Raw genomic sequence first — 15,154 nt, 5'->3', positions numbered from 1 at the left:
TCTGAGGGGTTCTGCTGAAGTTTTTGGGGTCCAGAGTCTGTGCAAGACTCAACTTTGCGAAGGTTTTCAGGGTCCTGGTCTGCAGGTTTTCAGAGTCCGGAATCTTCGGAGGTTTGGAGGAGTCCGGTTTAAGGATCAGAGGATGTTGGAGCTTCAGCTCGCGGTGCTGCTCGGTGAGAAAACTTTATTTGAATGATTTCTTCTGCTGTTTGTTGGAACTAAAAGAGTTTGAATCTTATCCGCGATGAGCTGTGATCGATCTGTGATCAGCTCGGATTCACTAATCCTCAATTTTCTGTAGGTTTTGTGTCTCTTAGTTAAACTCGTGACTCCAGTGTCTGAATCAATGGACCAAACAAAAGAAAGAAAAACAGTTTATAGTCTAATAATTTTTTGATTTATCGAAGTGAATCTTTGTGTTTTGGCCTGAAGAGAAAAGTGAGTTTAAAAATGTTTTGAATGATTCATCCATCCAATAATCGATAATAATCAATGAAACCGCAGCTGAGCAGAATCATGGAGCTGAGACAAACAAACATTTATGAATTAAAGTGATCGAATGAAAAGATCAAAGTGATTACTGGTTTGATCAATCACAGGTAAAAGAATGAATCTGATGAGATCAGCTCGAGACGCTGATAAAATCACTGCGGATCCGTTTTGTTGATTCAGACTGATTTCATCTTTAAAACCTTTAAACTCAGCAGATGTTTGTTTCTGTTTCTTTCTAGATATAGTTAATTAGATAATTAACATCGGGCTTATTGAACTCTTTGGTCATGTGTTATAACATCTGTTTTAATGTTCTGATCAAACAAACTCATTTCAGAAATTAAAAAGTTAAAGTTGATCAAATCAGAAAAGAAGCTGCTGCATATTGATTATTATTAAAACGTCATCAATAAATTAACAGTAATAATCTGAAAAATATTCAGTTTAAAGGAGCTATTTGTAACTTGTGCTATTGCTACATAACTAATTCTTGTGTGTGGAGGGGGTGGGGTAGTAGTGGTGGGTGGGGTAAGTTAATAGCTGTTAATGCTAACGTTAGCTATGTAGTGATAATAAACAGCTCTAAACAGCTGTTAGACTTTCACAATAAGAGCCTCTGCTATCAGCTTTGCAGGTGTGTACCTGTGCTCAAGAGGGCGGGGCCTCGGTGGGCCAGGACGTGGGTTATGTCAGCCTGCCTGAGCTCAGTGATGTCTGCACCGAAGGCAGCTGTTACCCCGCAACAGGAGACCTTCTGATTGGCCGAGCTCACCAGCTGTCGTCCACCTCCACCTGTGGTCTGAGCCGACCCGAACCGTTCTGCATTGTCAGCCACCTGCAGGTAAATTCAACACCTGAGCAACCTGTCTGTGTGATTTTCTCGCTGTGGTACTCATGTTGTGGGGACTTCAAACATGTCCTCATAAGGTTAGCTTCAGGTTAGCTTTAAGTTAGCTTCAGGTTAGCTTCAGGTTAGCTTTAAGTTAGCTTCAGGTTAGCTTCAGGTTAGCTTTAAGTTAAGGGTTGGGGTTTGGTCATGTCTCCAGAAAATGAAAGAAAGTAAATGTAGTGTCGTCTGAAATGATGGAAACACGACTGTGTGTGTGTGTGTGTGTGTGTGTGTGTGTGTGTGTGTGTGTGTGTGTTTGTCAGAGTCCTGTGTAAACTGACTTCCCTATAAGGAAACATTGAGCACCAACAGCAGACACATGTTTGTCCAGATGTTCCTTTGGAGAAAACACAGACCACTCTATAGGTCAAAGGTCACACTGAAGCTGTCCATTCAGATACTAGATCAACTGAGCGCGCTCAGTGTGCAGCTTTTTCTCTAACATGGTCACATGACATCATCACCACTGTTCAGATGCTTAAAACGCCAACATGTTCATTGAAGCCGCAGTGACCTGAGATCAACCACAGAAGAAGAAAATCAGGACAGGAAATGAAAAACAGCTGATTGAATTTATAGAAAAAGTAATGTGAGGTCAGAAAGTTTCCTCTTATCAGCACCGACCAACAGCAGCGGAATGTGAGGAATTCACCTCAGCATTAACCCTTCACTGCCCCCCCCACCCACACCCCCTCCCCCGAGTCTGCAGCCACGTTAAGACCTGGTTAACATGGTCTTCAGTGACCCAGTTCAGATCTGTTCAGACCTGTTCGGACATGGTATTAACACCTGTCTCAGGTAATCCGATCACCAGTGTTGAGCCCCGAGTTTGTCAGTTCACAGCTGATTTAAAGTGCGTCTCAGTGACTGCTTGAAATCAGGTTTTATCTGTTTCAAATTGTCAAATAATTTCCATTCATTATAAACTGTGTTGGACTGTGGCAGAGGACGCCAGTGAGTGGGCGGTCCTTCAGAGGACGTCAGTAGAGTGGGCGGTCCTTCACTGTGGTGCAGGGCATATTCATGTTTACACTGCAAAAGAATGTGATCTGAGTGATCGGATCTCAAATGTGTCCTCAATGTGTCTTGGGTACGTTCACACCTGAACGTAGAGCTGTCCACTGGTGATCAGATCACTTGAGACTGAGGTTACTACCAAGTCAGAACAGAAATGATCAGGACCTTAAACAGACCTTGAAGAAGCTCTAACCCAAACAGATATATAACATGTGATTTCAGGCACTGTCCAACAGTCGACACCCCCGTATCGACGTATTGTGTTTACAGAACAGTGAGCTGGAATAGAGAATAGAGAACAGTGTGAACGGAGCAAATGTCTCTCTACCCATCTCTCTCTCTCTGATCAACCAGGAGGAGAAGAAGTGTTTCATGTGCGAATCAGCGGCGCCCTACGACGAGCTGACCAATCAGACGAGCAGCCATCGCATCGAGAACGTCGTCACCACGTTCGCTCCGAACAGACTGAAGACATGGTGGCAGTCTGAGAACGGTGAGAGACACAGGGTCAGAGCTCGGAGGGTTACAGGTTCAACCCCTGGACTCACAGCTGGATTAACTAACTACACATCAGCTGATTGTAATTTTATTAACAGGATGTCAGCTCAGTCTCCTCTGTTAGAAAATACAGTTCTTTTCTCTCCTTTATTATGTCCTATATCATCAGATCTACTTCCTGTTTAACTAAGAGACCCCCCCACCCCCACAACTCAAATGAGCTCATTCAAATGACTGAGAGGCTGCTCTTTAATTTCAGGAAGAGTTCAAGTCTGAGTTGAAGTTGAGTTTGGCCAGAGGGGAAGTAAACAAACAGGATGTCTCCACTGCAGGAACTTTCCCAGGAGAACAAGAGGCTTTAGAGGAAAGTGATTGGACAGTCATCTTACCCTGACCCCAACTGATCGAATAGAGCTTCATCCATAAAACAAGGAATGAGTCCAGTCACATGAGTTTCTGAAGTCCAATACAAATACAGTAGATCTGTCCAGAGACAGAGACAGTGTAGTCTAGTTTAATGCTACAACTGTCTTTGCTGTTCCTCCTTCAGAGGATTTATTGTAACTTACCAAATGCTTCCTGTTTACACCACACTACACATGCTCAGTGTAGGTGACAGTCATGTGTAGTGTGGACGTAGTAGTCGTGTGGGCATCGCCTTAGTGAAAAAGGATTGAAATGTGTCCCAGCAGCACCTGGAGGTTGTCAGAGAAACTGCGGCCAACACTTGGTTTGTGTTGATGTGATCATGTGACCTTCTGTCTGCAGGTCTGGAGAACGTCACCGTGCAGCTGAACCTGGAGGCAGAGTTTCACTTCACACACCTCATCATGACCTTTAAGGTGAGTTCTACACAGGTACACACAGCAGGGGATTCTGGGTAAATGCACACTGATAGTTAGGGTTAGTCAGGGTTAGAGGCCATTTCATCCTGCTGTCTGCTGGTCTGGCTCGACTCCAGAGTGTTTAACATGCAGGAGCTCAGTGTTTATCATATTTAAAGACACAGTGACCTGGAACAGGAGGTTTTGTTCATGTTAAGCTCAGGTTGTGTTCAGTTTCTGTTTGGGTTCTGTTCACATTCCGTTCAAATTCAGCTCAGGTTCGGTTCGGGTTCTGTTCAGGTTCTGTGTTGTTGATTCTCAGCGGGATCAGCAGAACTTCAACATGCTTTTCTCTCTTCAGACGTTTCGTCCTGCTGCCATGGTGATCGAGCGATCAGCTGACTTCGGGAAGACGTGGCAGGTTTATCGTTACTTCGCCTACGACTGTGAGACGTCCTTCCCCTACATTTCCCAGGGTCCAATGCAGAAGGTCGATGATGTCATCTGTGACTCACGTTACTCCGACATCGAGCCGTCTACTGAGGGAGAGGTAATGTAGTACTCTAAAACTCATACTACTGCAGTACTCTAATACTTAGTAATCAGGGGGTAAAGTAGAAATGACGTTATAACCCACCTGATGTCAGAATGATGACACTTTGATGTCACGGTGATGTCACTAAAACACCTATTTTTTGATTCTAGGTGATTTTCAGAGTTCTGGACCCGGCCTTCAGGATCAACGACCCCTACAGCCCCAGAATCCAGAGTACGTCTGCTGTGACTGTACAAACTTTCAGGTTATTGATCAGTTATTGACCTGCTATCGATTGTTTTGTTCAGACATGCTGAAGATCACGAACCTGCGGGTGAAGTTCACCAAGCTGCACACGCTGGGTGACAACCTGCTGGACTCTCGCATGGAGATCAAAGAGAAGTACTACTACGCTGTCTACGACATGGTGGTCCGAGGAAACTGCTTCTGCTACGGACACGCCTCTGAGTGTGCCCCCGTCCAGGGCGCCGGACAGACCAGGGAGGGCATGGTGAGTCCTGGGGGAGGCAGGTAGACTGGTTTGTCCTGCAGGAACCAGTTCAGAGTCTGAACCAGCTGAAGGTTTTTGTTTCTTTGAAGTTTCTGATTGTGGATGTGCAGGTTCATGGTCACTGTATGTAAATATTGATTATTGATTGTTGTGCATCTGCAGGTTCACGGTCACTGCATGTGTAACCACAACACTAAAGGTCTGAACTGTGAACAGTGTCAGGATTTCTACCATGACCTTCCCTGGAGACCAGCTGAGGGACGCAACACCAACGCCTGCAAGAGTGAGTTCATACTGGTTTATACCAGTCTCTACTGGTTTCTATTGGTGTCTGCTGGTCTCTATTGGAAGATGACTGGTATAAAACCAGTCTCTACTGGTTTCTGGTGGAGTACCAGTACTAAACTGGTAGTGAGATCCTGTTGGTCTGAAATCACCTCCTGTCTTGTTTCAGTTTGTATTGATCAATAATCAATCATTGTGACAGTTGACCTGAGGTCTCCTCTTCTTCTGTGGTGTCTGTAGAGTGTAACTGTAACCAGCACTCTGAGTCCTGTCACTTCGACATGGCTGTGTACATTGCATCAGGAAACGTCAGCGGAGGCGTTTGTGACGACTGTCAACACAACACAGCTGGACACAACTGTGAGCAGTGTCAACCGTTCTACTACCAGCACCCAGAGAGGGACGTCCGAGACCCCAACATCTGCCAGCGTGAGTCCACATCCCCAGTCCACATGGTCTGATCAGAGACACAGACAGGAAGTCAGAGAGACGCCAACATGTTTGGTTTTGACTGATCCTTTAATGTTTCATGAAACATTCAGGAACCAGCTGTTCACTGTAAAACACATTACTGACTATCTTAAATTAAAACAAACTGTAAACAGACCCAGCTGAGATTTTTAGTAGCTGTTCTAGATATTTTGATCATGATTACATGGTCTTCCTCCGCAGATGGAGTTTTACATCTAGATGTTCAGATTTAATTTAAATAATAATTAAAACATCTGAAGATCATGTTAGATGATCAAAAGCTCCAGAACAGTCACGTTTCCCTCCAAGGTTTTTATCACCTGACAGGTAGGAGCCATTAAACCTCTTTGTTTATGGACGTGCTGCAGAGGATTGTGGGTAAGTCTGGGTCTTCGATGAAAGAAACATGTAGTTGAGTGAAGTTTGTCCTGCGTGTGTCTGCAGCCTGTAGCTGCGACCCCCTCGGCTCTCTGCACGGAGGGATGTGCGACCGCACGACAGACGTTGGAGCCGGTCTGATCGCCGGTCAGTGTCGCTGTAAAGTCAACGTGGAGGGAGAACGCTGCGAGCGCTGTAGACCGGCGCACTACGGTCTGAGCGACGGGCCAGACGGCTGCACAGGTATGAGATACACACACACACACACACACACACACAGAGTGTGTAGTATCATTAGTGTGTATTGTTACTGTGTGTTATTACTGTGTGTATCACCTGTTGCAGCGTGTACCTGCAGTCCTGTGGGAACAGTTCCTGGAGGAAATCCCTGCGACAGTGAAACAGGAAGTTGTTTCTGTAAACGTCTGGTGACCGGTCGAGACTGTGACCACTGTGTGGTGAGAAATACATTTCCTGATGTCACACAGATACACAGTCTGTTACAATGACTTAATAATAACACAGTTTAATATAACAGGGATTTGAAAAACAGTCGTGATTGTGAGTGTGATGATTTGTCAAATATTATATTTACATCTCATTCTCATACACTCAGTTTAACTTGAATAACTCAGCAGAGAGACTACTGTCTGTCTGCTGTGTGTGTGTGTGTGTGTGTGTGTGTGTGTGTGTGTGTGTGTGTGTGTGAATGAGATGAAAGTCTGAGGGCCTTCCTCTCACAGGTTTAAATCAGGTTTTTACAGAAACAAAGTGGGAGGGCAGAAAACGACTTAATGACACGTGTCTAACATCTGTGTGTGTGTGTGTGTGTGTGTGTGTGTGTGTGTGTGTGTGTTGTCAGTCTGAACACTGGGGTCTCAGTAATGATATGGATGGCTGCAGACCATGTGACTGTGACCTTGGAGGAGCTGTCAACAATCAGTGAGTTTATGTCCAATCACTGCTTACAGCTAACTGCTAACAGCCAACTGCTAACAGCCAACTGCTAACAGCCAACTGCTAACAGCCAACTGCTAACAGCTAACTGCGAAGCAAACTGGCAACAAACTGATTTACAACAAAAGAACAAATCAATGAGCTGAAGTCAAGATAAGAGGAAGATAAACATGAGAAACATGCAGAGTTAGATCGCTTTATCAGCTAACTGCTAACAAACAGCTACCTGCTAACGGCTAACAGATAACTGCTAACAAATGGCTAACTGGAAACAGCATGTTTAACAGAGGTAAAGGTGGTGCTGTCCGTGTTTTAACTTCTTGCTTTGTTTCTTTTCTTTAGTTTTCCAGATAGGTTTCCTGTCTACTGTTTTCTGTTTGACTCTTTTCTTCCTCATGTGTTCTGACACTTCCTGTTTCACTTCCTGTTTCACTTCCTGTACTCCTGCAGGTGTGACCAGGTGAGTGGTCAGTGTGTCTGCAGAGATCACATGTTCGGTCGTCGCTGCGATCAGGTCGAGTCTGGATTCTACTTTGTAGCTCTGGATCACTACACCTATGAGGCTGAGGATGCCAAATTTGGACCCGTGAGTCACTTTTTAGCCTTTGACCTTTGACCTCTGATACCTTGAGTTTTTTTCTCTTCTTTTCAAAACTCTTCTTTATCTTTGTTCTTTGTATCTTACAAATAATAAAGTCTGTATCTTACTGTTTCCGGTGCAAAGACCTGTATTCATGCAGTTACTTTATCTCATCTGGATTATTTTTGTGCCCGAGTCTAAAAAAATCACCTGTTTAAGTGTTTCTACGTTAGATCTTTCTTTTAGAGTTAAGACTGTTGTCTCCATCATCATCCTGATGACACTGTCTTGTTTATCCACTATTAACAAACCAGCTCTTCTTTGGTTAGTCAGAGCCTTTGTATTCATTTAAAGTTTGTTCTTCTTATTTCACAGGGGCATTAAACTTACTCACCTTAATGTTTTCTAACTTTTCATCTGTTCTTTTTTTCCTGATGAAAATGGTTCCAGCGTTTTCTTGTCTGTATGTTCGTTAGAGGGAGAGTCAACACCACATGGGCGGTCAGAGGTTTCATCAGGTTTCATGTTTTCATCTCGTCTCTTTAGGGAGTGACATTGGTGCCAAGACCCCACCCTCAGGACCGTAGTCCCACCTGGACAGGTATTGGCCTGGTCAACATTCCAGAAGGGGCCTTCCTGGAGTTCTCTGTGGATAACATTCCTCACTCAATGGAGTATGACATCCTCATCCGCTATGAGCCTCAGGTAGGGCACTGTCAGCAAGGTGTAGCCCCGCCCACCAGCAGAGCTCAAACCATATGATTAGACGCTGCCGTTCATCTCAAATTGATTCGCTAAAACCAGACATGTAGTCAGATAAGACCTGCTGACCCTAGATATAATGACCAGACATATCAACAGTTTCTGTCCAGTAACTCGTCCACTGACTGGAGATCAGCTCTCTCAGATAATGTGCAACAATCTGATCAGATTCAGAAACAGACTCCACCCACAGGTTCAAACACTTACATTTTCAACATTTTACAAATCATCATATCAAGTATCTTCTCTCACATTTTGTATGTGACCTGTTCATTTTGACCTGCATGCTTTTTAATAGATCATGAAAACATTTTCAAAAACCTGTTTTCACCTTGTGTTGGTCTGATGTGTTGGTCTTGCAGCTGCCTGACCAATGGGAGGAGGTCCTGATGACAGTGATGAGGCCAGGACCAATCAGAGCAGACAGCCGCTGCGTTAACACTGTACCTGATGACGACAACCAGATGACCTCACTTCACCCCGGCTCACGGTAACAGTCAGCCGAAGAATATGTTTGTATACAATGGATTACACCAACGTAAAGAAGAAACTCGTTTATTTTTATATCAGGAAATCTAATGTTTCTGTTAAATGTTAAATTCCTGCAGCGTTGTCATGAAGTCTCCGCTCTGTGTTCAGCCTCAGTAAAGACAGGATGTGTTGAACCAAAACCTCCACATTTCCTGAAACGGAACCAAAGTCTTTTAGTATCTTTACAACAGGTGGAACTCTGTCTCCTCAGGTATGTGGTTCTTCCCAGACCGGTTTGTTTTGAATCTGGTCTGAACTACACGGTCCGCCTCAGTCTACCACTGTACTCGGCCCTCAGCGATGTCCAGTCTCCATACACACTCATCGACTCGGTGAGGAACCTCTAAAACCCTGATCTGATCTTCCAATTCTGAGGGAAAGTACAGATGTTCACAGATGTTTTACTTTAGTAAAGTTCAGTCAGGCAGCTGGAATGAATTATTATGTAAGTAACCTTCATGTGACATCAACATGTGAACAGCCACAGGGGCATAAACTTCTATTATTGAACCTGAGACTGAGGGTCAGTCTCATGATTTTCTTTGTCCTCAGATCGCATTGATGCCTCGCTGTAATAACCTGGAAATAAAGACACCTGTAGTAAGTGTTCTTTCAGTCAGTCTCATGGTTTTCTTCTTCCTCAGATTGTGTTGATGCCTCATTGTAAGAACCTAGAGATATTCACGGCCTCAGAGGGCGGAGACTCCAGCAGGAACAGCGGTTGGGAAACTTTCCAGCGTTACCGTTGTTTAGAGAACAGCCAGAGTGTCATCAAGACGCCGATGACAGACATCTGCAGAAATTTCATCTTCAGCATCTCCGCCATGTTGCACCAGGGTGCTAAAGGTATACCAGTACACCTTAAACCTGATCAATTTTGCCTTAATAATCCTATACTGTCTGAGAAGACTTGATTCAAACCAGCAGAACTTTATTTGAAATTGTAGTGGCTGTCCTTGTCACTGCCCACAGGACAGCAGAGAGTAGGGAGTAACGATTAGAACTAGAGGCCGATACTGAGGACTCTGGGAAGTGACGGTCATGTGACCACAGAAGCTTAAATGTCTGGAGACTTGCAGGTTTTAGTGATACAGTGATTATTTAGAGGACAGGATTCAAAAGCTGACCTGCTTGAGTCTCAGAGTGGGTGAGAATCATTTAAGATCATTCATCACATACATCAGTTTTCTAATGTTACTAATGACAAAGCTCAGGAGGTTTCATGAATCAGACCTCAAACACTTGTAGGAACAAACCTGACAGAAAAGTCAAGAGTTTTAGAAGAGAAAGATGAAAATGTTCCTGCAGGGCGCCTGATGAATCTCTGAACTTTGACCTCTGTGGAATGAGAACAGGAGGAATTCTCAGGGTTCTATGAAGCCTGTTCAGGTCTTTCCAAATATGGTTCTGATTCACACAGAGGATCAGATTAGGAAAAGCAAATTTATTTGTAGCACGAAAAAGAAAGAAAAGAATAGAAATTCTCTAGGATTTGAAGGAGGGCTGATGGAGGTCTGAGAGAGGAGCTGAAGCTCAGAGATCTGTTCTGATGAAAGGAGCTGCAGCAGAAACGAACACAAAGAACGATTCATCGTCTAACATCCTTCTTCTCTCAGTCTGACTCTGCTCACTGAGATTTTCAACACTGACCTTTGACCCCTAACATTATCATCTTCATTTTCCTCTCTCCACTACAGCTGTTTCATTCCTCCTTTCCTTCCTGGTGTTATTGTTAATCTCTGAGTGAAGTCACTCCTCCGTGTTTCACCTCCTCAACAAGACACAACTGGTTTCTTCCTCTTCACATTCCTCAGACACCCCCAGACCTCCCAGCTCGTAAATCTGTCAGCCTCTCTCTCAGACAGGATCTGTGCAGAGTTTGTTTTCTTTGAATAATTGAAGCTTATTGGGTTTCTCACATGTCCTGTGTTGGACTCCTTTTCCCAGAATGTCAGTGTGACCTTCAGGGCTCGCTGAGCACTGTGTGCGACCCCAGTGGGGGTCAGTGTCAGTGTCGCCCCAACGTGGTCGGCAGGAACTGTGACAGATGTTCTCCAGCCACGTTCCAATTTGGACCCAACGGCTGCAGAGGTACTGAATCTAAAAGTCTCAACATTTCATTTAATGACATTTCAAATATTTTTGACATGTCTGTTGATTGAATGTGTTTCTGTCTCACTGAAGTGACAGATGGTTTCTCACAAACATGAACGTTGACGTGACGTCATGTGACTGTGGATCCTGATCGTTTCAGTGAAGTTTAGTTTAAATGATCTTGGTTTTCAGAGTCTGACCAGATGTTTGCACATTGTTGTGTGTTTCTGCAGCTTGTGCATGTGACCCTCAGGGTTCACAGAGTCCATTTTGTGATCAGCTGACCGGTCAGTGTGTTTGTGTTTCGGGAGCGTATGGTCGACAGTGTGATCGCTGTCTGCCGGGTCACTGGGGTTTCCCCACCTGCCGACCCTGCTCCTGCAACGGACACTCGGACGACTGCGACCCCACTACTGGATACTGCATCAACTGCAGGGACCAGAGCACCGGACACACCTGTGACAGGTACAGCAGTCAGTCAGACAGACAGTCAGTCTGTCACCCCCCTACACCCGAGATCAGATTTCTTTGTTGTCCTCCTGACTTTCTCACACCTTTGTTCAGATGTCTGGATGGTTACTATGGTGACCCGGTGTTGGGCTCAGGTGACCACTGTCGTCCCTGCATGTGTCCCGACGGCCCCGGCAGCCAGCGGCAGTTTGCAGGAAGTTGTTACCGCAGCGACGACTCCCAGCAGGCCATCTGTGTCTGCAACACTGGATACAGAGGTAAAAACTTTATTAACACTGAGGTAAAAACTTACTGGTGAAGCAGCTTTTCAGAAACAGTTTTTAACCGAAAACAGAATAAACACAACCTGATGTGACAGATAAACTCAGTAGAAACTCATGAAGAAGGTTCTGGTTCTCAGTAAAAGATCTAAAAGATCATGATTCTGGCCTCAGGAGACAAACAGGGTTTTAATTTGAAGAGAAGCTCTGTGATTGAGTTTGATGTGAACAGAGAGTAGGAATGTGATGCGACTGTAGGTCTGTTATTACGTCAGGAAATAAGATGTTCAGACCGAAACCAGCTGCTGACAGACGTGAATCACCCACTTTCTCCATTTGTTTCCACCTTAAACCGGCAACAGGCTGAGAGGAAAACATTCTGCAGACACATGAACATCATCATCGTTCTGACCCGGTCCGACTGTGATCAGCCATCGTGTTTATTCACAGACAAACTGTTATAAACTAGAAAAGGAGAGAAAACTGAAGTGGGCTGTAAACAGGTTCAGACTGAAAACATTGAAGTGTCTAGAGTGTGAGAATTAAAAGTAGCTGATATCAGTTACAGTGTATCCCCTGACCAACTAACAATAGTGTAGTTATATGTAAAGCACTTGAAGTGTCAGTAGGAGAGTAAGTTATAGCAGTTGAAGTGTCAGTAGAAGAGTAAGTTAAAGCAGTTGAAGTGTCAGTAGTAGAGTACGTTAGAGCAGTTGAAGTGTCAGTAGAAGAGTAAGTTAAAGCAGTTGAAGTGTCAGTAGTAGAGTACGTTAGAGCAGTTGAAGTGTCAGTAGAAGACTAAGTTAAAGCAGTTGAAGTGTCAATAGTAGAGTACGTTAGAGCAGTTGAAGTGTCAGTAGAAGAGTAAGTTAAAGCAGTTGAAGTGTCAGTAGTAGAGTACGTTAGAGCAGTTGAAGTGTCAGTAGAAGAGTAAGTTAAAGCAGTTGAAGTGTCAGTAGTAGAGTACGTTAGAGCAGTTGAAGTGTCAGTAGAAGACTAAGTTAAAGCAGTTGAAGTGTCAGTAGTAGAGTACGTTAGAGCAGTTGAAGTGTCAGTAGAAGAGTAAGTTATAGCAGTTGAAGTGTCAGTAGAAGAGTAAGTTATAGCAGTTGAAGTGTCAGTAGAAGAGTAAGTTAAAGCAGTTGAAGTGTCAGTAGTAGAGTACGTTAGAGCAGTTGAAGTGTCAGTAGAAGAGTAAGTTAAAGCAGTTGAAGTGTCAGTAGTAGAGTACGTTAGAGCAGTTGAAGTGTCAGTAGAAGAGTAAGTTAAAGCAGTTGAAGTGTCAGTAGAAGAGTAAGTTAAAGCAGTTGAAGTGTCAGTAGTAGAGTACGTTAGAGCAGTTGAAGTGTCAGTAGAAGACTAAGTTAAAGCAGTTGAAGTGTCAGTAGTAGAGTACGTTAGAGCAGTTGAAGTGTCAGTAGAAGAGTAAGTTAAAGCAGTTGAAGTGTCAGTAGTAGAGTACGTTAGAGCAGTTGAAGTGTCAGTAGAAGACTACGTTAAAGCAGTTGAAGTGTCAGTAGTAGAGTACGTTAGAGCAATTGAAGTGTCAGTAGAAGACTAAGTTAAAGCAGTTGAAGTGTCAGTAGAAGAATAAGTTAAAGCAGTTGAAGTGTCACTAGGTTAGTTTCTGAAAACATGAAACGATAGAAATTAAAACAGAATTTAACTTTTATGTACGACATCTGTAACGCTGTCTCGTTCTCACCTGTCCTTCCCAGGTGCTCGCTGTGACGAGTGCTCACCTGGTTACTATGGAAACGCCGGTGAGCCAGGGGGGCAGTGTAAGCCCTGTCAGTGCAACAACAACATCGACATGTTGGACCCGGAGTCTTGTGACGCTCAGACCGGCGAGTGTCTGCGCTGCTTGTACCACAGCGAGGGCACCGCCTGCCAGGACTGCAAACTGGGTTACTATGGCAACGCTCTGCTACAGGACTGCCGGAGTGAGTACACTGACTTTAATGGGCTACCAGGGCAACCATCTTCATTGCTTTGATGTGAGTAGATGATCCAACAGGTTGCAAAGGAAACCCCAGTTTATGAATAAAAAGGTGAATCGTGGAGTTAAATCCCAAGAATGTCACACTTTACATCGAGACGAGCTCTTGAAATAGTTTCAGTCAAATCATGATTAAAGTAAAATTAGAATAAAACTCTTCTTGACTAAAGGTTGATGAGATCTGGATTGAAAATCATTGTGACTCGACGTGGATCCAGATTGAACCTGAATAAAACCTTGATGAATCCTGACGAAGGTTTTTGGTGTTTTGGTCAGAGTGTGTTTGTAACCACCTGGGCAGCGACCCCTCCAGCTGTCCATCATCTGACTGTCACTGCGACCGCAGCAGCGGTCAGTGTCACTGCCTCCCCAATGTCGTTGGTCAACACTGCGACCACTGCGCACCTGACACCTGGAACATGGCGAGCGGCAGCGGCTGTCAGACCTGCAACTGCGACCCAAAACACTCGTACGGGACGTCCTGCAACGAGGTGAGGATGAGACGTTCAAGACAATGTCACATTAAGTTTAAAGTTAGAAACAGTTTATTCATTAAATCTACCTGAAGTGTGTTCAGGTGTTTTTATCTTTATGTCAGTTTAATTAATGCGAACTGAACGAGCTTCTGTTTGTTCCGTCACAGATCAGCGGTCAGTGTTCCTGTCACCCCGGCTTCGGAGGAAGAACATGCAGCGAGTGTAGAGAGCTGTTCTGGGGAGACCCAGAGATTAAATGTCACGGTATGTAGACAACATGAAACCAGATCAGAGGCAGAAACTGAGACCAAAAATCAGAATCATTCAGCCACTGCCCCACTGCATTGTGGGAACATTACAGCTCCCAGCATGCTATGCTACGATCTGCTGTGACTCATATTAAGTCCAGATGTTCCCAAAGCCTGCTTGTTCGTTGCCATGGAGACAAGACCAGAAATCTGTCTGAACCTCCAAAGATCCCTGAAATCTACAAAGAGGCTTTGTTAGGGAAAGAGAGACAGAGAGAGACAGACAGACAGACCCAGAGAGAGACAGACAGACAGACAGACAGAGAGACAGACAGACAGAGAGACCCAGAGAGAGAGAGAGACAGACAGAAAGACAGAGAGACAGACAGAGAGAGAGAGACCCAGAGAGACAGAGAGACAGAGAGAGAGACAGAGAGAGAGAGAGAGAGACAGACAGAGAGAGAGACCCAGAGAGAGAGAGAGACAGACAGACAGACAGACAGAAAGAGAGAGACAGAGAGACTATCAGTCTGTGTATGTCTGGTTGAAGGTTGTTTCTGTCACTGAAAGAAGCTTCAGCTGTGATTAATACAAACCAGATGTTAAACACACACACACACACACGCGCGGAGACACTAAAACACACACACACTAACACACACACACACACACACACACACTTCCTGCCCTCAGATGTTTGACTTTGTCTGAGACTCTTCCTGTAAAATGTTTTGACTGTAAATGAAAAAAAGACTCTCAGTCAGAAAACAGTGTGTGTTAACAAACTGTCTCTCTCCCTGTCTCTCTCTCTCTCTCTCTCTGTCTCTCTCTCCCTGTCTCTCTCTCCCTGTCTCTCTCTCCCTGTCTCTCTCTCTC

General features: G+C 44.5%; 1 protein-coding gene across 1 annotated transcript in view; it reads left to right on the top strand.

Moving 5' to 3' along the window:
* The window catches only part of LOC111239787 (laminin subunit beta-1-like), an 18,837-nt gene continuing 3,683 nt past the window's right edge, over positions 1-15,154 (top strand). Inside the window, exons 1-23 of the mRNA XM_022769692.1 lie at positions 1-173; positions 1,119-1,333; positions 2,753-2,891; positions 3,665-3,738; positions 4,082-4,270; positions 4,426-4,489; positions 4,564-4,766; positions 4,929-5,049; positions 5,292-5,480; positions 5,967-6,143; positions 6,246-6,358; positions 6,763-6,842; positions 7,308-7,443; positions 7,984-8,142; positions 8,562-8,689; positions 8,942-9,062; positions 9,375-9,576; positions 10,678-10,821; positions 11,058-11,289; positions 11,389-11,552; positions 13,274-13,498; positions 13,831-14,045; positions 14,198-14,294. Of these exons, the coding sequence (XP_022625413.1) occupies positions 143-173; positions 1,119-1,333; positions 2,753-2,891; positions 3,665-3,738; positions 4,082-4,270; positions 4,426-4,489; positions 4,564-4,766; positions 4,929-5,049; positions 5,292-5,480; positions 5,967-6,143; positions 6,246-6,358; positions 6,763-6,842; positions 7,308-7,443; positions 7,984-8,142; positions 8,562-8,689; positions 8,942-9,062; positions 9,375-9,576; positions 10,678-10,821; positions 11,058-11,289; positions 11,389-11,552; positions 13,274-13,498; positions 13,831-14,045; positions 14,198-14,294 (3,418 nt within the window). The 5' untranslated portion in view covers positions 1-142. The remainder of the gene's footprint in view (positions 174-1,118; positions 1,334-2,752; positions 2,892-3,664; positions 3,739-4,081; positions 4,271-4,425; positions 4,490-4,563; positions 4,767-4,928; positions 5,050-5,291; positions 5,481-5,966; positions 6,144-6,245; positions 6,359-6,762; positions 6,843-7,307; positions 7,444-7,983; positions 8,143-8,561; positions 8,690-8,941; positions 9,063-9,374; positions 9,577-10,677; positions 10,822-11,057; positions 11,290-11,388; positions 11,553-13,273; positions 13,499-13,830; positions 14,046-14,197; positions 14,295-15,154) is intronic.

The sequence above is a fragment of the Seriola dumerili genome, unplaced genomic scaffold (assembly GCF_002260705.1).
Source record: "Seriola dumerili isolate Sdu_G_001 unplaced genomic scaffold, Sdu_1.0 BDQW01004451.1, whole genome shotgun sequence".
Classification (NCBI taxonomy): Eukaryota; Metazoa; Chordata; class Actinopteri; order Carangiformes; family Carangidae; genus Seriola; species Seriola dumerili.
Note: the sequence above shows the minus strand (reverse complement) of the source record. Positions and strands in the feature narration are given on the sequence as shown.